The 23,669-nt window shown below is 37.0% G+C and overlaps 1 protein-coding gene across 1 annotated transcript in view; it reads left to right on the top strand.

Annotated features, from left to right (window-relative positions):
• The window catches only part of Smp_023940 (hypothetical protein), a gene marked incomplete at its 5' end in the record, with an annotated part of 47,382 nt that overhangs the window by 4,590 nt on the left and 19,123 nt on the right, over positions 1-23,669 (top strand). Inside the window, 6 exons of the mRNA XM_018796171.1 lie at positions 6,521-6,865; positions 8,864-9,067; positions 10,432-10,783; positions 11,144-11,520; positions 18,378-18,932; positions 20,952-21,773. Of these exons, the coding sequence (XP_018650410.1) occupies positions 6,521-6,865; positions 8,864-9,067; positions 10,432-10,783; positions 11,144-11,520; positions 18,378-18,932; positions 20,952-21,773 (2,655 nt within the window). The remainder of the gene's footprint in view (positions 1-6,520; positions 6,866-8,863; positions 9,068-10,431; positions 10,784-11,143; positions 11,521-18,377; positions 18,933-20,951; positions 21,774-23,669) is intronic.

The raw sequence follows: 23,669 nt of genomic DNA, 5'->3' as shown, positions 1-23,669 counted from the left end.
ACGCCAGCAAGACCAGACGAAGATGCCACAGAGTCCCCGGATAAGTGCACGTGAAACAAGCTTTTCGAGGCGACAGATGGAGAGCGGATTTGTAGTACTTCACTAGAGTCTTGAATACGGGTCTCGGATAGACAACAAACGTCAACATTAAGACCTTCCAAAGACATAGCCAGCCCTATCTGTTGTCTGATCTGCATCAGTGTGCGAACGTTGAAGGAAGCCAGCTTGAACGGCGTACGTGGTTTCAGAAAGACTGCTTCAGTATTCATAATCGGTGGAAGCATTCACTTACTTTCAACCAGACAGTGACTGGAGATCGTTTAGATAGGACAGATTTTCCACCAAGAGCGAGCTGCTGCATAAGTTGAAAAGTAAGGTTACACAAATTGGGGATAAAAGGGGGTGAATTAGCGATATGGTAAATAATAATAATAATAATAATAATAATAATAATAGTAATAATGCAAATTGAATTGTTTCTTGGATGAACGAGAATATAATTGTCAGCTGAATGTTCCATTTCATTTATTTGCGAGAGGGCTGTGATACTGCCCGGGTGCCCAAACCGAAGCAGGCTACCATCAAAGTGCAAACTACTTTTACAAGACTGGCGGGACTCTGAATCTACGCTCACTCTGGGTAGTGGGCAGATAGAAGTAGTATCTGAATGATTGCGTAAGTGCTGATATTGGCGTGAGTGATGAGATCAGTTCACGTATAGCGAGAGCCAGAAAAGCTTATGCAAACCTGAGCCATCTTTGAAGCCTTCGTGATGTTAGTCTGGTTGCATGAGGTCGGCTCTGCAACTCGTCGGTGAAAGCAGTTTTGCTCTATGGCTGTGAAACATGGCCTTCAACTATAGGATGTTAGACGACTCTCTGTGTTTCATCATTGTTGTTTTCGAAGGATTGCTAGCATCCAGTGGCAACACTTTGTTAGTGATGCCGAGTTTCGGCAACTTGTGTTTGGTCATAGCGGCAATACTTCAGTTTGTGTTATCATCTTGAAACACTGACTTCGGTGGCTTGAACATGCCCTATGAACGTCATCCCAGTGATCTCCACATCGTGCATTATTTGCCAACTCTGGGACGGGTTGGAAAAACTGAGAGGTGGTCAGTGCATAACATAGTGTCGTGGTATGAAAGAGAGCCGTACAGGACTCGCTTCTGTTGGTCCTTCATGACTCCCTGGTTGGATTCCTAGAGATGGTACAATACAATGGCTTGAGATGTGGTCAGATGTGGCTCAGAATAGAAGGAAGTAGCGATCTTGATGTAACTTTCTTTTACTTTCATAAACATGAACATAACTTCCTTGACTGAGAGAATTTTTTCTGGTCGTACTTCTCCTTACTTAACTGCTTGTCTTCTTCTTCTTATTGTTATTATTATTTCACTCACATATATTAGTTTCTGTTCATTGTTCTTCTTCTTTTTATTATACGCACTTTACATCCTCACTGTTATTGTGTGGCGCATGTGTATTTGTTGCACCCTTGTTCCAATGTTTGTGTTCAAACAAATAAATAAATGAAACTTTTCTCTACTTTAAATCCTTTATTTGCTACTTTTAAAATCATCAATATTTTGCGGACTTACCTCAATTCACGTGATAAGTTTCTGTGGTGTTTCAAAATATGGGCAATCAGACTAGCACATACTTCACCAACGTGAAGTATATCATCTACACCACTCCTTCAGCTCGATTCATTTAATTTTTTTCTGATTTTCAGAGCTGTCGATCAGATTGTGGAAGCACTGATAGTCGAGTTTCTTATTCACGGTTCCTAGTGAGTTTTGTTTGAAAATTGAAGGGTTATATTTTTACCAGATACTTACAATAGGGATAAATTGCACCCCGGAATTAAATCAGTAAACATTAGTTCTGTACAAATAACCACCCTTTCGCGTCAAGATAACCTGGAGTGTTGACGCGCTTATTTTTGTAATCCTACTGACAGACATTATCAAACAGCATAATATACTACCGAATCAACCCAATCATTATATTTGTCAACCTAACTACCTGTTTATAGTTAATTTATTTACTAGCAACAAGTGATAGTGATGCATGCTGAATATATTGGCTGCTTCACTTATCTTGGATGTCAAATCCTTCTTAGTAGATCGGTGGTAGACGAGATCTTGTAATCAATACAAGAGTCTGTCCAGCTTTCCCCAACTTGTACCTTATCCAACATAGGCGTAATGTTTATCTGTTTATTAAGAAGTGAGTATACTTCATAACAATCTGCTTTGCATCGATCTACGACATTGCGAGGTGGTTTGGAAAAGCGGAACATGCCTAAGTACATCAAGTACTTAATTTATTATGAAAAATAAAATATACTACCCAGTAATTTAGATATTTGTGTTAGTTAAAGCACCTAGTCTATTGATTTTGCAAATTGCATACTCACATTAGATTATTGACTAATTAATATTTTATACTGACAGTATAATACATTGAAATGTATTTAATGATTGGACATTTAAAATGATATGTAACGTTAGATATTTTGGTTATTTGCGAATCAGTGTTTGGTGCATACCTTTCTTTCTATGAACTAACTCCTTCTTCATGTGTTATATCCTTATACACAATCTTTCTTTTATATATTACTATCATTGAAGCAATTACTTCTATGCATTTGGTGTTCATTTTGTTGTGATAATGAGGTATGGCAACTTGGACCGACGCATATATGTTCCTGGTCCTACGTTGTAGCTGACTGATTACATAAGTCATCTAATAATCTGTCATTCTTCTTAACGTCAAGGCATTTCAGCCTTGTTCCATTAGACAAGAATAAAATGGTGGCTTACTTCTCAGCCACAATAACAGCCATACCAGTATCAGTAACCAGCGTTTAAACAGTACATAACATAATAATAAGTGTCTTCAATAATTGTTCGCGTATGATGAAACCACCAAGCATTGTTTAGATAGCGGGTTTGTTATATATTCGGAAAATAAGTTTTTTTGTTACTTGCATGGTCAGGTTACTAATAAGAAAAGTAGTTAATTATTAAGTCCATTCATTGATAGATTCACCTATTTTATATAGGACCAGTGACACCCCCGCCCAACCAATCACTCAACGACCGAGATCTTAACGCCTTTTAGTCTTTTAGCTCCTCCTAACCTAATGTCTAATTAGAAGACGAAGATAGGGTACGGATACATCTGTTCTCTCATTGTTTTCACTCGAAAACTCATATGGTGATATACATAAAAAATAAATCACAATGTGTACATGAATAAGTCATAAGTGATACAAAATCGGGATAATAGGAGGATAATTAATAGTGACTCTGGAACAGTAAAACGCAAAACTGATTTATTAATTAAACAAGGGCTCACAATTATTAAAGCACAGGAAAACACAATAATCCAAATATTTAATAGTTTTATACAATAGAAATAGAAATAATTTCAAGTATAGTAGTTCTGCAAGTCTAATTTTTCTCGATTCATCTCTGTTATAAAGTAGGGGGTTTTCTCGATCAGTTGACACAATTTAAACAGTTTACGTGTTTAAAGTAACTTCATTTTTATGAAAAGCCGTCAATAAATTCTGCTTCCAATAAATGAACCAACTGCTTGTCATGTTTATCATCTCAATTTTATTAGCTAAACGTTTTGGATTTTGAAAAAGATATCGTTAATCCAGGGTTCTTAATAAATTAGTGTTTACATAGAAAATCGTGTCAAGGCAACAATCGATATATATATATATATATATATATATATATATATATATATATGATTCCTACTTAACATCGATCGTCTCTACAAAATTCCATTTTAAGCTGTTATCTTAATCAGTATTTATAATCATATGTATTAGTCAATTTCTTTAAATATCACGAAAACAGCCTGTAAAAGTTAACTGATAAATGTAATCCTTATCTGTCTTAGAAATATTGCTCGCATCTGCTGGGATCACCGGGTAAGTAATAGTGAGGTTAGACACAGGGTATTAGGGAATGATGGTAAATCAGTTGATGAAGTCATGAATCTTCATCGACTGAGATGGTTGGGCCACGTGTTACGTATGCCTGAACACCGATTACCACGACGCGCAATGCTGACTAGTATTGGCAATGTTTGGAAGAAAGTGAGGGGCGGCCAAACCAAAACGTGGTATCAGAGCATGAAGTCACTAACTTCTAGTCTCAGCCATGTTGGTAGATGCAGACTACTCGGTTGGGGTCCGCGCGACTATCTTAACCAATGGTTGGAGACTGTGTGTGACATGGCTCAGGATCGATCACAATGGCGTAGATGTATACACTCTTTTATTTATTTATTTAATCACATATATATTGGTACAAAGGGCACCGGATACATATGCGCCACACAAAATAATGAGAATGGGAGAAGGAAGAAGATGCGTATATATAAAAGAAGGAAAAAAAGAAAAGGAGAAGAGTAATGATGGGGGGAACTGAATGTACAACCAGAAGAGCTCTCTCAGTTAGGGAAGTTATAGCCACTCTTTATGAAGAAAGTAGAAGAAGGTTACAGCAGGCTCGCCACTGGCTTCTATTCTGAGCCATATCTGATAACGTCTCTAGCCGCTGTGTTGCACCATTTCTCGGACCCCAGCCAGGGAGTCGTGAAGAACCAACAGAAGCTAGCCCTTTGCAGCTCTCTTTCATGCCACGACACCATGTCATACACTGACCTCCTCTCCGCTTTTTCCAACCAGTCCCAGCGCCGGCAAATAATGCAAGACGTGGAAGCCTCTGGGACGACATTCGTAAAACATGTCCAAGCCACCGAAGTCGGTGTTTCAAGATGGTGACACCAATCGAATTATCGTCTCTGCGCCCGAACACACGATGCCGAACCTCTACATTACTAACATGGTGTTGCCACTGAATGTCAGTAATCCTTCGGAGACAACGATGATCGAACACAGAGAGACGTCTAACATCCTCAACTCGGAGAGGCCAGGTTTCACAAGCATAGAGCAAAACTGCTCTCACCGACGCGTTGTAGATCCGACCTTTTACAGGCAGACTAACATCACGAAGGCGCCAAAGATGGCCCAGATTGGCATAAGCCTCTCTGGCTTTCATTATATGTGCATACACTCTTTATCTTCCCATTAAACCTTGAGATTAAAATTGCTTCATATCTGTCTTTCTTCCTATACTATATCCTTATATACAACCTTTCTTTTATATATTACCGCCATTAAATTAAATGATATGAATTCGGTGTTCATGTTGTTGTGCTTACGAGGTATGGCAACTTGGACCGATGCATATGTGTGCCTGGTCCTACGTTGTAGCTGACTGACTGAATCCTTATCTGTATTTATGTGACCACTTTTAATTTTGGTAATAAATGAGATTTTCTGAAGTGAACATGGAGTAATTCTCACAATCTGTACATTATTATTCTCTTTTCGTTCATTAATGTTTATTCGATCTTTTAAACAAGAGTGTATGTACTAGAGAGACGTATTGTGGGTTGATGATTGTTGTTAACATGGGTACAGATCTAATGTGATTACTAGAAAACTGAGATGTAGCTACAAACGTTATTAAACGCAAAACGCAGAATTGGAAAAGTGGTTAGCGTTTGTAGGTGTATTATGCTTCGGAAAAGAGCAATAATAGAGATAAACTTTATTAATTAGTTACTATTTACATGATATTGAATAACAGATAATAAAATAATTATCAGAAGGGGTTTTATGGAGATTTAGTATTTTCATAGTTGAAAGCGTGAGTCAATTGAAGCTAGACCACCATGGAAAACCTAGAAGCACTGGACGACCGTTTGGTCCTATTGTGGGACTCCTCAGCAGTGCGCATCCACGAACCCGCACTCGCGAGATTCGAACCCAGGACCTACCAGTCTCGCGCCAGAGCACTTAACCACTAAACCACTGAGCCGGTATCCAACGGTGTTAATGTCTAACTTCAACTGGTCCACGAAGTTTAGCAACCGTTCATCAATTGTCTTCAGTGAGTTCCTATCTCACAACAGACATGGTTTGAACTCCACTGGTCACTGCTTCTCACTAGAACTCCTGGATGTACTTCTCGAAGTCAGTCACTAGTGAGCATATGATTATATTAATTATCAGTTGAAGTTAGACATTAACACCGTTGTATGCCGGCTCAGTGGTCTATCGGTTAAGGGCTCTGGCTCGAGACTGGTAGGTCCTGGGTTCGAATCTCGCGAGTGCGGGATCGTGGATGCGCGCTGCTGAGGAGTCCCACAATAGGACCAAACGGTCGTCCAGTGTTTCCAGGTTTTCCATAGTGGTCTAGCTTCAATTGACTCACGCTTTCAACTATGAAAATAAAATAATTATTCGAATGGGACAATTAAAATTTAAATAACTAATAGGAGTTAAGGACATAAATAAACGCTTTTTCAATCATAATGATAACAAACTGCACGAAAACTTGGTAATTTTAAGAATGATAACAATAACGAATTCCTATTAATTATTTTATCTTTTATTCTCCTTATTCTAAATTAATGAACAATAGGGTGAGTCAGAGAGAACTGATGCTGATATTGCTTTTGAAACACGAACATCATCCGTACAATTAAAACCAACTTCACCATCAGTTGCAAGTAATCATGGGCGCACTAATGACATCACTGAGAGTAACAGTGATAGTAATGCCTTTCAAAACAAATCACCAACATCAAAAGAAACAGATAATGTTAAATTGTTAAAGTGTACTGGTCCATTTGGGGAACTGGATGATTCTGATTGTGGTTCTGTTATGTCGTCAACTTTTCGGTTATCTACAGAAACATCTGATATTCAATCACGTTGTCAACGTGTTTACCAAATGGCACGTAATTATAAAATCAAATATCAACAGGTTAGTTGATTTCAAAAGGAGTATAAATATTTTATTTTGATGTTGTTGTAGACTAATGGCTTAAGTGATCGACTTTTCTAATCGTTAAACTACAATTTCAAACCCTGTTATATGTTTAGATTGTAGCTAAATTGGGTACCAGGTACAGCTGCTATCTTGAAGCAGTGGTCAGGAATACTCATCAAGATGAACCAATAAAGCTATATTAAGTGAAACGCTTGTTCCTTGAATTCCTAGTGTGGTAGACAGGTCGGTTGGAGAACGAGAAAACGAAAAGTATCAACTTAAGGTCCGGGTTCAAATTTGTACTGCAGATCACGCTGAGATATGATGAGAGTAAAGCGTTTTCTTTAAACAACTGGCATCTACTGTAATGCTCCCTTCCCAAAAAAGAAGGGGTTAAAAAGTGCCCTGATCTGAAATATCACACCTCACCCTACAGTTTTCCATCGCTGACAATAAGGGTTTTAAAGTAAGGACTTAATGTATCAAAAAGTACCCACGAAAAAGCTGTATGACTGTATGGCCTCAAGTGATTGTCCTTCGAGTGCTTTAGTCGCGCCTTTCCAGACCCCTCAAGAAGTATCCTTCTACGGCGTGGCCAATAGGAATCAGGCACACCCCGTTTCCTTTTCGTAGTCTCTTTTGCACCCTCCGTATGAAAATATAGATGAGCTTTATGGAAGACTTTCTGACCTGCCTCAGAACCGTAGATGTTCTGACGTACTAATCATAGATGATGATTCCGACGCCCAAGTAAGTGGATTTTACTAAGCTGAAAGACACTTGTGCGGGTCTTTTGGCATCCGAGCTCAGCGAACAGATAATAGTGATCGTCCCACCAACTTTAAGCATAAGAGGATAGTGTTTAATATGACAACTCAACATCAATTTGGTTTTGATGTGTTTAGACTTGGGTATTTATGTGTCGAACAAACCTTCATCTTTAGGGTTTTAGAACACAGATATTTACGGGTACTCAACTATAGTTGTACTCCCTGACCCTAAGGCCGTATTCGAATCTGTCTACTTAAAAGTGTTATTAAAATACTTGTCATTAAAAGGCGTAACGAAGAAGTATATGGACCTTGTGTAAGCGATTTACTCAAATTATTGTTTCAGTCAGACCTTATGAAGAACAGTCATCAGAGTTGTTAACCTCCAATAGTATTTGTCAGAACTACTCAATCTCCTCATTTTTAACTTAATTTTGTCTTAGGTGTCCTCAAAATTACGATTTCTTCATGTAACGTTCTCAGGACTTATGATCTTTTGTTATGGGTGAGGATTTAATGAATCAATCTTTTAATTCTTAAAATAAATGCACAGAATACTAATCAATAGATGAGTGTAATGATGTGATGTGATCGAGTGATGGCTTGTTACGTGGCAAAATTATTGACTCAAACCTGGCGAACGAACTGACTTCAAAGACAAGACCTCTAACTAAAACAATGAGTTTTTATGTGGTAAAGTAACTTTATTTCTCTAAATATAGTCTAGAATTTTCATGCAAACTTCACATAAAGTCTAAACCTATCAGTGTGATAGACCAGTAATTAATAAATTCATTAACTAATGCTACTTCACTATTCTATGTAATCGTTTCTTCAACTTACCTCACATTGACGAGCTTAGCGTATCGAATTAGGTGATCGTTTGGTTTCCATAATGCATGTTATAATGTTTAATAAATGAACTATTGATTGATCACTCCATAGTTCCCAATGTTTTTTGTCTATTTCTTTAGTACTGAGTAAATCCTGTTAGCCAGGTCACATGTGGTCACTAGTTTGAGTGATTCAACACTGCGTCCGCTATGTTGAGATATTAAGGGGGTGAAGGTGGTTGACAGGATATCGTGGACCATGTAGGTTTCTTGCTGACTAGTATTAAGTAGTACGGAATCTAGATCCAGGATTTTCTGGTTTAGAATCTTGAGATATATTTATTTATTCACTGTTGATTTGATTCACATTTTTAAAATATGCGATTCAGCTTGTAGAGGCATATAAAGTTATGGAATCAGAAAGAAATAATCTACAACAATTATTAGCATCACATCAAGCAAAAACATCCAAATCTGTAGATGAGATGTACAAGAAACTTGAACTAGACAAACAAACCAAAGATGAATTGGAACGAGATTTTCGTCGACTTTTATCTGAAAAAGAAGAAATCATCAAATCATTACGATTGCAGGTATGTTAGAGTTTTTGATATTCCTATTTATTGTAAATTACATCCCAATATTTGTTATTAAAGTAAATAAATTTTTATTTACACTGATTAATCAGTTTATTTATTTATTTAAACACATACATATTGGTACAAAGGAGCACCAGACATATATGCGCCACACAAAAACAATGAGAATGGGAAGAGAAAGGGGTGAGATGTATATATATAAAAGAAGGAAAAAAAGAAAAGGAGAAGAGTAATGATGGGGGGAACTGAAATGTACAACCAGAAGACTCTTTCAGTTAAGAAAGTTAGAAGCACTCTTTATGAAGAAAGTAAAAGACGGTCACAGCGGGATCGCCATTGGCTTTTATTCTGAGCCATATCTGATAACTTCTCTAGCCACTGTGTTGCACCATCTCTCGGACCCCAGCCAGGGAGTCGTGAAGGACCAACAGAAGCTAGCCCTTTGCAGCTTTCTTTCATACCACGACACCATGTCATACACTGACCTCCTCTCCGCTTTTTCCAACCAGTCCCAGAGTCGGCAAATAATGCAAGACGTGGAATTCTCTGGGACGACATTCGTAAAACATGTCCAAGCCACCGAAGTCGGTGTTTCAAGATGGTGACACCAATTGAATTATTGTCTCTCCACCCGAACACACGATGCCGAACCTCTACATTACTAACATGGTGTTGCCACTGAATGTCAGCAATCCTTCGGAGACAACGATGATCGAACACAGAGAGACGTCTAACATCCTCAACTCGGAGAGGCCAGGTTTCACAAGCATAGAGCAAAACTGCTCTCACCGACGCGTTGTAGATCCGACCTTTTACAGGCAGACTAACATCACGAAGGCGCCAAAGATGGCCCAGATTGGCATAAGTCGCTCTGGCTTTCACATTGAATAGTAATATTAGTATTTATCAACGTCAATGTTTGTCTAGTCCTTAGCGCTGATTGAATCCTATCGATCATCTTACAATATAGACATATGTTTAATTATCAGAAGGGGTTTTGTGGAGATTTAGTATGTTTTATAATTGAAAGCATGTGTCAATTGAAGCTAGACCACCATGGAAAACCTGGAAACACTGGACGGCCGTTTCGTCCCATTATGGGACTCCTCAGCAGTGTGCATCCACGAACCCGCTCTCGCGAGATTCGAACCCAGGACCTACCAGTCTCGAGCCAGAGCCCTTAACCGATAGACCACTGAGCTGGCATCCAATGGTGTTAATGTCTAACTTCAATTAAGCATGAGTCAATTGACTCATGCTTTCAATTATGAAACATGTTCAATTCATTTGACATCTTATACACTATGTTTTGTTAGAAATCTATATTCTTTCAATGTCTGTTTTTTCTTTCTTTACAGTGTGATCAACAGAATATCAATAAATTACGATCTGAATTAGCTGATAGTAAACTATCTCAAGCAGCATTACAAGAACAAGTTCAATGTTTAAAAGCACAGTTTTACAGTAATTCAAGTACGGAAGAGACTGGTCTACTACAAAATGAGTCTTCTAATAAACTATTAGTACGTACAGAGTCAAATTATATTCATCGTTCCGATGAAATAATAAACAAAACTAATGAACAGTCTAATGAAATCAAGTCATTATCTTGTCAACTAGAAAAATTAAATCAAAAATTAGCTGATTCCGAAGATATCAGAATACGTCTAGATAAAGAAGTGAATGAATTGAAATCAGCATTAGGTTCAAGTAAATCAGAAGTCAATCCAACCATAATATCTGACAATCAATGTAATCCAGGATTAGTTAATTTACAAACATTAAACGATGAACTAACTACTCAATTAAATGAATCCAAATTGAAAATTGAACACCTTGAATCTAATCAAATTGAACAATTAAAACAAATTGATCATCTGGAATCAGAATTACATTCCTATCAAAATATTCAACAAGAAAATGAACATTTAAAAATATATTATCAAAATTTATTCAATCAAATTCACAAATTCAAATCAGATATATTTAATTTAAATAATAAAAAATTAATTGAATTATATCCTATTTTTAATGATTCAATGAATTCATTATTCAATATTCAAAATTTAGAAAATTTCAAATTATTCATTGAATTATTACTTTATGATACATTAAAAACTATACAGGAATTAAAATGTAATTGTAATGATAAACAATCTGTAATAGAATGTTTACAATCTCAATTGACAACAATACAATCAAATGAGGAACACCAGCAACAAGAACAACAATTATTGACTGATCAACTTAATCAACAAATCAATAATCTCCATGACGATTATTCGAAAGAAGTAAAAAAATATTCAGATTTAGAATTAAAATATAATGAAGTCCAAGTACAATTAAATACTGTTCAAAATCACTTAGAATCAACTAATGCATTAAAAGAAGAATTAGAGGTTAAAATAACAGATTTATTAAAAGTACAATCAGAATTAGAAACTATGGTATCGAATAATAAACAATTACATGATAAAGATAAACAATTAATTAAACATTTAACAAATGAACAAAATGAAAAATATTCACAATTATTCAATGAATATAATAATTTAAATAAACAATTATTAGATAATAATGAACAATTGAAAATTGAACAAAATAAATTAATGGATAAATCCAATGAATTAATAATTGTTAATGAAGAATTAAAACAATTAAAAGAATTCATGAGTAAGATGCAAAATAATTATCAAATAGAATTAAATGAACAATCTGAAGAAGTAAGAACAATTTTTAGATGAGAAATATGAATTTTAATAGTTGTATTTATGAGTTGTTACTTACGCTTGTTACCCCTTGTGGAGGAGGAGTATAGGCCGCCCCTCACCAGCATTCTTTATCCAACCCTGTCGTGGGCAATCTTTTCTAGTTCTTTATAGTTGTTCATTCATCCTTTTCATATCTGCTTCTATTTGTTCTAGTATAAGACTCTCCATAAACTCTCATTTTGAAAATGTGCATCTGACTATGAATGTGACTTATCTATCTACAAAATACAATATTTATTTTATTTTATTTAAACACATAAATATTAGTACAAAGGGGACATCAGATATATATGCGCCATACAAAAAAGTTTCATTTAATTGTGTGAGGGCTGTGATACTGTCCGAGTGCCCAAACTGAAGCAGGTGGTTTACTTAGGAGGCCACACCACAAGCCTTTGACCGAAAGATATGATCCACAAGGCAGTGGAGCATCGTGAGGAGATGCAGTCCCATGGTAGCCGGTGACCAACGATTGATTCATACACCATTTGTTCCTTCAGAATACTGGAGCCCATGTGCACCATTGGTTTGGAATCAGGGTTTTCCAACTCCCCTAGGTGAACTTTCCGTGTCCACCAACCCGGTTATAGCGCCGGATATTCGCTTCTCGTCCTCTCACTTTTGTGAACAACACCGTGGCCACGAGAAGGCAGTGAGTAGGACTTCCCTGTCAGAGGCTATATACGCGTGGCCATGTGAGAGCATTTCGAGAGGGAGGGCGGACTCTCCTCACTCTCGGCCGTACCAGGGCATTTGGGGGCCTAACGTTAATTATAATCTATTCGTTGGATATAGAACTGTGGTCGATTGTACTCATTCTTCTAGTCCTATCTCTTCACAGTCTTATTTTTCTATTTATATAACGCATATTTAGCTCAATGCCCAGTTGTGCTAGTAATTATGCTGATTAAAAACATGGTTCTATGAATATTACTAAGAGTTGATTAAGTGACAGATTCTAATGGTAAACTCACTTCATTCTAAGTACTATAAGTTGGTATTTTGAATTCTATTGAATGAATTCGTTGTTTTCAATATTAGCATTCGTTATAATTTTGATGTGGGTTTGTTCTCTGAGCTGGATGGTTTGGTCGTGGAGCTTTCATCGTCCTTCTGAACGACATCATCAGCACAAACTTCGGGTAGAAGTGAAGTGTTTGAATTTCTCTACATGTGATTCACAGCTTGTCTTGTGCACCTCGATGTTGATTGGTTCTTATTGGCCTTAAATCTGTCATTGTTTATTTCTTTGTCTTGGTTGTATCTCCTATTGGTTTGATTTTTGCTCCTATGTTTCTGAATAATTTTCTTGATTGGTTGATAAATTGGATTGATTTCAATGTGCTTGTTTTTTGCTGATTGACCTGAGTGCCAAGCTTCTAAAAATTCTCTGGTGTTTTTGGAATTGCCTCTGTCCAAAATCTGCACATTTTCCCAGTCGAATGTATGTCCGTAGTTGTCCACGTGTATATGAGTGATATGAGTGAAGAAATGTCGTGGCGTTTGACTGCTAATTGATGTTCATGTAGGCGAAGATGCAGGGGGCGTCCGCTTTGTCCGATGTAATGTTTATCGCAGTTGGTACAATTTATCTTGTAGATGATGTTTGTTTTGTCTTCTTTTGCCATTTCATCTTTTGGTTTGCATAAGATTGAGTGGAGGGACTTTGTTGGTTTGTGGGCTACACCTATTCCGAAGGTTTTCAGCAGCCTTGTTGTCGTTTCCGATATGCCTTTTATGTATGGTAGGGTGATCCTTTTGTTGATTTCTATACTTGATTTCGTTTCTGATGATGTGTGCGACTGGTATTTTTTGATGAAGTTGATTGGATAGCCTTTCTTTTGAAGAATGGTTTTCAGGTGTTTTTCTTCATTTTTTCGTGCTGTGATTGTGTTGCAGTGTGTCCTCGCCCTCTTGAATAAAGTTTGTACACAGTTGATTTTGTGAGTTCTTGAGTTGTTGCTATTGTAGTTGAGAATTTGATCGGTGTGGGTCGGCTTCCTGTGCACTTGAGTCTCTAGTTTTCCTGTGTCGGTTCTGGTGATTAATATATCTAACAATGGTAGCTTGTTGTTCGACTCTTGTTCCATTGTGAACTTGATGTCGCTGAAGACGTTGTTGATCTGCCTGTGTGTCGTCTACATAACGAATCCAAATTTTTGGTTTGATCACTGGTAGAATCGTGGTTTCTAGTCTTTGCATTACTACTTCTGCGATAAGTCCTGATATTGGTGATCCCATTGGCGTCCATTTTGTTTGTTCGTAGATTTTGTTGTTGAATTGGAAATATGTTGTTAGACATAGATCTATCAGTTCAAGTAGGCTTTGACTTTGAAGCTTCATGTATTTCGCGAGGTTTTCGTCGTTGGTTAGAAGCAAGGACAGAGTTTCTTTTGCTAAGTTTGGTTCAATTGAAGTGAATAGTGCCGTTACGTCGAAGGATATCATTAGCTCGTCGTCGTTGATTTGAATGTTCTTAATCTGATCAAGAAATTGTGTGGCTGATTTGATGGAGTGGTTCGACGAATCCACTAAATGTTTCAGTATTCTTGAGATTTCTCTTGATAAATTGTACGTTGGTGTTCCTGGTAGTGCTACAATTGGACGTAGTGGGATGTTTGGTTTGTGTATCTTTGGTCTGCCGTAGAACCGAGGGAGTACTGGTCCATTGGATTTCATTCTCCATTGATCTTGCTTCGTTATTTCTCCTGCTTTGACGAGTTTGTTTAAAGTTTTTGAAATACGATTGTCTAGCTTTTTGACTGGATTTATGTCCATCGGTTTGTATGTGCTTTTGTCCTCGAGTGTTTCCTCGGCTTTCTTGATGTATTCTTCTTTGTCCATAATCACCGTGGTGCGTCCTTTGTCTGTTGGAACGATGACGATATCTTTTCTGGTTCTGAGTTTCTTCAAAGCTGTTTGTTCTTGTGAAGTCAGTTGGTTGTTGCCCTTCATCCGTTGAGTTAGTGGTACTATAGATTGTCTTATTTCCTGTTGCGTTTCCTCACTTATTCCGGAAGTTTTGAGTGATGACTCTAGTGCTGCGTAGAATTCTAGTTTTGAGGCATCGCTTGTATTGTAGTTTAATCCCTTTTGGAGTAGCTGTTCTTCTATGTTTGTTAGTGGTTGTTTTGATAGGTTGACCACGCAGTTGTTTGTGTTTTCTTCTATAGTTGGTTTTGAGATTTTATTTTCTTTTTAAGGATGTTTCTTCTTTTTTCTCTGTGTCGTTTGCATGATATTTCGATGGCTGTTGTCAAGATTTCGAAGTGTTCTGATGTGAGTGTCTGTTGTAGATTCATCTTTTGGTCCTCTATGACATGTTGGTATTTGCGGATCCTGTAATGTGCGTCCGTTATCATTAGACGTACCATTTTTCTTCCACTTTGCTCAGCTATTTTTCATCCTAATGGGCAGTTGATTGGAGGTCTGTATCTTACACTTGTTGGTAGAACATGCTGGCGAATGCATTCATGGAGAAAATATAGTTGTTCTCGAGTGGAAGCTTGCCTTTTGGCGAAATTCTCCCATTTTCGAACAACGAGAAGCGTACTACGCTCGTATGATTTTGAGATGGCGGAGAAGACTTGTAGCTCAGGAGGGATATTTCATGTGCCTAGGAATTCGGGCATCAAAACGCCTTGATTTACGGGCTGAAGCTGTTGATGTGTTTTAAGATGCTTGAAATCGCGGCAAAATGCGGAAAAAACAGAGTGTCTTAAAGCTTACGTTCCGAACATCGCCGTGAAGGCTCGCCTGGTACACTGGCCGTATTTCCGAAAGGGAGAACTGAAGGGAGAACAGTTGCCCTTAAAGACCAAATTTCCTTCTGGTACAAGGTACGCCGACCCTGGCAGGTTTAGGCAGAGGGGGTGCCCATCCCCGGTGGTAAACTCAAATCACTCTGTGAACCCGGCTAGAAAGGAAAAAGACTTCCGCTTGTAAACACACGCCTGGGATCCCCGGGGGGGCATAAACATGTGTCACACTCGACCGCAACTGGCCTACATGATATCCTTCGAGGTAACGGCACTATTCACTTCAATTGAACCAAACTTAGCAAAAGAAACTCTGTCCTTGCTTCTAACCAACGACGAAAACCTCGCGAAATACATGAAGCTTCAAAGTCAAAGCCTACTTGAACTGATAGATCTATGTCTAACAACATATTTCCAATTCAACAACAAAATCTACGAACAAACAAAATGGACGCCAATGGGATCACCAATATCAGGACTTATCGCAGAAGTAGTAATGCAAAGACTAGAAACCACGATTCTACCAGTGATCAAACCAAAAATTTGGATTCGTTATGTAGACGACACACAGGCAGATCAACAACGTCTTCAGCGACATCAAGTTCACAATGGAACAAGAGTCGAACAACAAGCTACCATTGTTAGATATATTAATCACCAGAACCGACACAGGAAAACTAGAGACTCAAGTGCACAGGAAGCCGACCCACACCGATCAAATTCTCAACTACAATAGCAACAACTCAAGAACTCACAAAATCAACTGTGTACAAACTTTATTCAAGAGGGCGAGGACACACTGCAACACAATCACAGCACGAAAAAATGAAGAAAAACACCTGAAAACCATTCTTCAAAAGAAAGGCTATCCAATCAACTTCATCAAAAAATACCAGTCGCACACATCATCAGAAACGAAATCAAGTATAGAAATCAACAAAAGGATCACCCTACCATACATAAAAGGCATATCGGAAACGACAACAAGGCTGCTGAAAACCTTCGGAATAGGTGTAGCCCACAAACCAACAAAGTCCCTCCACTCAATCTTATGCAAACCAAAAGATGAAATGGCAAAAGAAGACAAAACAAACATCATCTACAAGATAAATTGTACCAACTGCGATAAACATTACATCGGACAAAGCGGACGCCCCCTGCATCTTCGCCTACATGAACATCAATTAGCAGTCAAACGCCACGACATTTCTTCACTCATATCACTCATATACACGTGGACAACTACGGACATACATTCGACTGGGAAAATGTGCAGATTTTGGACAGAGGCAATTCCAAAAACACCAGAGAATTTTTAGAAGCTTGGCACTCAGGTCAATCAGCAAAAAACAAGCACATTGAAATCAATCCAATTTATCAACCAATCAAGAAAATTATTCAGAAACATAGGAGCAAAAATCAAACCAATAGGAGATACAACCAAGACAAAGAAATAAACAATGACAGATTTAAGGTCAATAAGAACCAATCAACATCGAGGTGCACAAGACAAGCTGTGAATCACATGTAGAGAAATTCAAACACTTCACTTCTACCCGAAGTTTGTGCTGATGATGTCGTTCAGAAGGACGATGAAAGCTCCACGACCAAACCATCCAGCTCAGAGAACAAATCCACATCAAAATCAACCACCTGAGCTGCAAATCTTCTCCAACGTTGGTTATAATCGCTGGTCAGCATAAACCAAGTCTTCAAGCTCATCCCTAATCTAGTTTCATTTTGAGCCCGCTCAAGAAGAAGTATCCTTATACGGTGTAGAAAACTGAGTGATAACTGCCCTCAAATCTATTTCAGTACTTGAGTTCAATTTGAAGTAGTGGATAATAAAAACGGATAGTTGTTTGAACTTTAGTCAAATGGACTGAAAAGACTAGGTGACGTTTAGCTAAAAAGTGATACCAGTTGTTTAGACGCATCAAATTCTTTATCTTTCCGTAAAAATCTTGGACAATTTTTTTCTTCAAATCAATGTCTTTCTTTCCTTTTAATTCCTCAATATTAGTTGACGTAATTACTCTCATTATTTTGTTTCTGTTATAATGAGGCAAATACCGTGGAAGCAGTAACTTTCGGGACTGTCTTCTGAAGAAATATTGTGATGTTTTTTTTGTGTAAATATTAGGTATTATATTCTTGTATTCTGCCAGTTGTATGCTTTCGTTCGGCATGTGAACTATCGTTGTATGTTTTACCTTCTTAAGGTTATTGCTAATGAATTATGGACTCATTGCTTAGTTTCTCTTTCATTTATTGCATAATTACACCAGTTTCATAATTTCCTGTCTGTATTGATGTATTGTTAAGAAATTACTTTGTGTTATTGTGTGAGTTTAAGTCATGAAGCTACTGTATAATGGAGTGGGTATTCGCTTGCTAACTTTGTCTTTTGATGGGACACTGGTTTTGAAAATAGCTCGAGGACTTATAGGGGTTAATCTTTCTGTCGTGGTTCATCAGTCTCTGGCTCATTGGTGTTACAGGCATAGAGCGAATTTAGTCAGTAATCAGACTAGAAAATATGATCGCTCCCAATGTAACGTGTCGATCACATAGACCTCAATACAACTTACGAACTTGTTCTTTTTGATGATGCAATGCTTCCTCTCTAGTTATTTACTTTCTCTGTATCTATGCAAAATGTCATAGTAGTGGTGTATTCTGAAGTGTTATTATCATTAGTTTTTCGTAATCTTATTATCGGTCTGGTTATGTGTTAACCCAACTGTACCATATATATTTTTCCGTAAAAATTAGATTCAATCTCTTCAACAAACCTTGAATACCACTAAAAATCAGTTCGAAAGTATACAAACTCAATTCATTAATAAATGTGAATCAGAATCAGTTTCTCATAATACGGAACTACAAAATATCCAAACGGAACTTACGGAAGCTTATAAACGTATTGAGAATTTACAATGTCAGTTGTACTCATCAATTGAACAAAATACACATCTTGCAAAGACAATGGAAGAAGAACATGTTGATACTTTATCTGAATATCAGCAACATGTATACGAATTAATAAAATTGTCAAATGAAGCTTGTGAATTACTTCTTAAGCAGTCTGAACAACTTAGCAATAAATTAAATCCTATCTGGAACATACTTGAAACTGCTGATCAGCGACTTGCATTGATCAATACCAATATTGACTCAGTACTTGTGGTAACATGTAAACGTTTTCAAACCTACGCAACTTCTGTTGAACAGTTACAAAATGAGCTGACAATTTTAAAAAGTGATTTAGTTACGCGCAATGATGTTGTAAATGATTTAAACATGGAATTAGAAAAGAAACAAGATGAGGTTAGTTGTTTTCTACAAAAAGTGTTCATCTTTAGTACTGTATTGTTTATGTAATTTTTTAAGTTAATTTTCTGACAGTAATCCTACCCTTAAAAGATAAATCTTTGTCAGACGATTTATTAAAGACTGAAGAAGGAGATTGATTCAAACTAGCAATTATTGTATATAGTTATGTTACTTCAGAAATAAAAGATATCTCTCACTCAAGGGTAGAGGAATTTCGGCTAACAGACACACATTCAAAAGTTAGAAAGAAGGAAAATAACAAAATTGTCAATTATAGGAAAAAAGAGTTTTAAAAATTTAAACATCTTCATAACTTTATAATTACCAGGCAGCCATTTTCAACGTGGAGTCTGGTAAAAAGTACAGTGGTCTAAATTACCATATTATAAGTAACTGAAAGACGAGGATAATAAAGAAAACAGAATTTGAGAAAAAATACAAAGATATAAAGGGTTCTAGTAATCGTAACACAAAAAGTGACTTAACAAGCTGTTTTCGCACGTTAGATGGTTAAAGGTAGTCGGCAGGAGACCCTGTTCAACCTTGATGTTGTGCTAGTTGACATTTTTCAGCAAGCTGTACTCGTAGTCCTGAGGGAATTGGCGCTCTTTACGGTATTAAAATTCCTGTCAACCATTTTCACAGTGCGAGAAGCTTATACTGAGTTATTCGGGGTATGAATGTAAACATGGACCTGACTTTATATTGCTTTTCACCAAAACGTTTGCAATAGAAAAGTAGAATGTTTGCGTACACTTCTCGGTAGGTACGGTTTGATTATGAATCTGACACTACATGTGGCGAAGTTAACCTACTACATGCAACATATTAGACCATTTCCTATTTCTTCATTGTAATGTATTAAGTCATACTGAGAAATGTTTCATCATGCATCGGGAAATGTTCCTCGATAAACGACTCATCTACACCTAGTTTACATAAGCAGGAAGGATTTGAATGTGACTAACTTGGTCTCGTATGCAGTTATGGGTATGAGGGCTAATATCACTTCCCGGCTGCTCACACCGTAGAAGGGTATTTCTTGAGGGACCTGAGAAGGAAGTTGGATTAGTGTTGGTCTTAACGACCTGGGAGCGTGACCGCAGTGCCCAAGGGACAACGGCTTGAGGCCGGTCACGCACGACCTTTTTGCGGGGGATTTATTATTATTATTATTATTATTGGCTTTATTCAATATTATATTTTTGGTACAATATAGAATTCTTAGCACAAAGTACTTCAACAAGTTTCCGTTTCTTACTTCTTCGTCCTTCCTGACGATAAATATTGAGTGATCGCCAGTTAGAAGTTAGCAGCCCAGTTAGTTGACATCTGGATAATGTACATTCTTCTCGCTGCATATTGCCAGCAACCACGATATCTCCGATTAGGCCTTCTGTAACCTTTACAGCGAAAGGTCTTACACTTTTCAGAAACGCACATGAATAGGTTGTGCAATTAATAGGCATAATGATGTATCAAAACAAACGAAACTAGATAACTTGTTGAAATATCTAGATGACAGGAACAGGTAGCCCAGATGTTTAAACAGGCCGCCAGGCCGTCGATATACGACGTGTTAGCTCCGTTCTTCAAAGGACCTTACCGCTGGAGACGGAAATCCGTGGGATAAGGCGAGGTGTGCATTTTTAGGGTCGACCTTTCCTAACCCCACCCCTCATTGTGGGAAGACAGCATCGCTGTTATGCTGGTTGTCTGAAGAAAACACCTTACTGCCATCACACCTCTGTACAGTCAGCAGTACGACTTCGCCTTCGGACCTTGGGATTGCTGCTTTTAGTCTTACCGCTCTTCAACCGACCTATCTGGCATGGTAGGACCTTGATGAACGATTGTTTCAGCCAGCATAGCTCGATTGGTTCATCATGATAGGCAAGCCCGACCACCACGTCAAGGTAGCGGCAACAGTCGAGCTGACTGACTGAGTTTACATAAACATTTCTCTCATTTTAACAGACAAACTTCATTTATGTGTTTTTTTTCGTACAACAGATAAATAACTTACATTTAACATTGGATAAATACAATTCATTCAATCAAACAATTCATAATTTCATATGTAATGATCATCGTCAATTATATCAAAGTTTAATCAAACTATGTCAGTCTAAAATTACTTGGATACTAACTGAAATGAATCAATCTAAACAAAATCTGAACAACACTGACATCGAAAATAATAATAATGAACAAGACCTATACAATGAATACAACCAAATTGAGCTAGATGCTAAAACTTTAAATGAATCGTTCAATACAATGAAACATTTAATATTTTCCGATTTCAATGCTGAACACAATGTAAACTCCCTTGAATTATTCTGTAATTGGTTAAATTCAGAATCTTATACAACATCTACAGATCATCTTTTTAAGGATCTTAATAAGTTAGATATATTGGATATACGTTCACAGACGTTACATAAAGAATGTATAAATCATTTTAAACATTCCATTGTACATAATCATCGATTAAATACAAATGAACTTCATGTTCAGCTAGATTCATTAAAGAATCATTGTAATGAATTAAATAGTCAATTGATTCAAGCACAATTAGATAATCAAAAATTGGCAGCCGATCAGAAATCGACAGATGAAAAATTCAATTCAATTGAAGGATCCTTAATCAAAGCAAATCAAACAATTGATGAGCTTAAACGGAATGAATCCATTTTAAAAGAGAATTATACTAATCAATTGAAATTATTTGAAGAGAGTCAACAAACAATATATGATTTAAATAAACAATTGGAGTTGATTACAGAAAAATCTAATCGTCTTTCTAAGGAGTTAACAGAAAAAGAAACTGTGGTTAGTTTTTGTTTTTTTATTATAGGAGGTTTTGTAGAGGTTGTTGAATTTCATAGTTTACATCATAAACTGATCTTGGTTGGATAACCTTTGAAAACCAGAGAGCACTGGGCACCTGTTTCATAAGGCATTGGTTGTTGGTTCAGTGATTTAAAAGCTAAACATTCTCCAGGAGGTCTGAAAGTTCTGAGTTCGATCCTCAATAGGGTTGTAAATGCGGGGTGCTGAGGAGTCCCTTAATTGAAAGGAACAGCTATCTAGCCCCTTTATAGTTGTCAATGGCTATCCGACTAATACTAGAACTTTTGTCTGTATGATTTTTATCAGAATAAGGGTTTGTGGAGATTGTAGTAATTTAATAGTTGAATTCATGAGTCGATTAAAGCTAAACCACCAATAAAAACCTGGAGACAGTGGACGGCCGTGGGACTCCCCAACAGTGCACATCCGCGGTCACGCGCGCGGGACTTGAACTCAGGACCTTCGGTCTCGCGCACGAACGCTTAACCTCTAGAGCATTGAGCCGGCTATCCAACGGTGTCAATGTCTAACTTCAATCGATCCATGAAACGTCCGTCCAGTACTTCCAGGTTTTCAATGGTTGTCCAGCTTAGATCAACTCGTGAATCCAACTGTTAAAAAAAGATATCTTTTGAAGCTATGCCGATATAAATTGTAGCAATTTAGACTGATTCATATCTGTTGTTCACAACCTTTATTACTAATTATGAACTTACTGAATCCAAAGACTAATTTTTGTGGTATTATATTAGATTTACAGTTTAAAATAAATGCTGTTAGTTTTGTGTTGCCTGATGTTCTACAGCTCACTGTGAATGTCTCATCAATAACTGTCACCATGAACCGAGATAGTTCATTTACGAAATGATCTTAAATAATAAGAACACCTTTGTATGGTTTTAAACCGGTTGTAACTGTTCTATGGGCCAATTGTTTATTGATTAAATGAGTTAACTTTCAATTCTTAGGTCCTACTGTTGTGAATTATGATTTTATGAATGAGATTTCGATTATTTCAATGGATTAATGAAGCTGTATGATGTAGTCGAATGATGAAAACTCACGCGATCAGATTTTCGGTTCAAACCTCTAAATGAAGTAACCACTAACCAGAAGAACAGTTTTTTTTATCTAGTAAAATAACACGGTCGTGTGTGAATCATCACTACAAAAATAAACATAATGATGTATTTGTAATATCCCAATGAGTAGAAAATTAAATTTTCTGGTATTCCATGACTCAGTTTAAGTTATTTATTTAGAGGACTAACAATCTACCCAACAATCAGTTTATTAGAAATTATCAAGTTGAACCTTGATAATAATACCTATAAAATAAACATTATTAAATCATATAAATGAGTAGAGGAACACCATTTATGTTAATCACTCACCCTCCAATAACTTATAACCTGGTTGTTAGGTCTAATTCTTGGTCATCATATTACTTTCATGCTTTAGTTTAGCTAACTACATGGTCTAACTTAATCATTCAGTCAACCAGTCAGTCATAAACGACGTACGTGCACCGCCTCAAGTTGCCACATCATACCGAGGTAGCCAAATAAAATTAACAATTGTCGGATTCTTAGAGGTGATAAAAATATCAGTGGTAGTAGAAAATGTAAGACGCAATGTGATTCGGGAAAAGTGAACACATTCACAGAATGAAAAATGTAAGCATTTTGCGATAAAAAGCCTATATATATGCATCACTGCAATCGATACTGAACCATGTAATTGTATTATTGTCTAGCCCATACACTCACATCGTTCAACTTAATGCCAACTACATGAACCTCTGTTTGATTTCTAACCTACTGCGAAATTTAAATCTGGTTAACCACTCAGTTTTGTTATTCGGTCAGTATAGCA

This window comes from Schistosoma mansoni, chromosome 2 (genome assembly GCF_000237925.1).
Source record: "Schistosoma mansoni strain Puerto Rico chromosome 2, complete genome".
Taxonomy (NCBI): Eukaryota; Metazoa; Platyhelminthes; class Trematoda; order Strigeidida; family Schistosomatidae; genus Schistosoma; species Schistosoma mansoni.
This window is presented reverse-complemented; position numbering and strand designations above follow the sequence as displayed.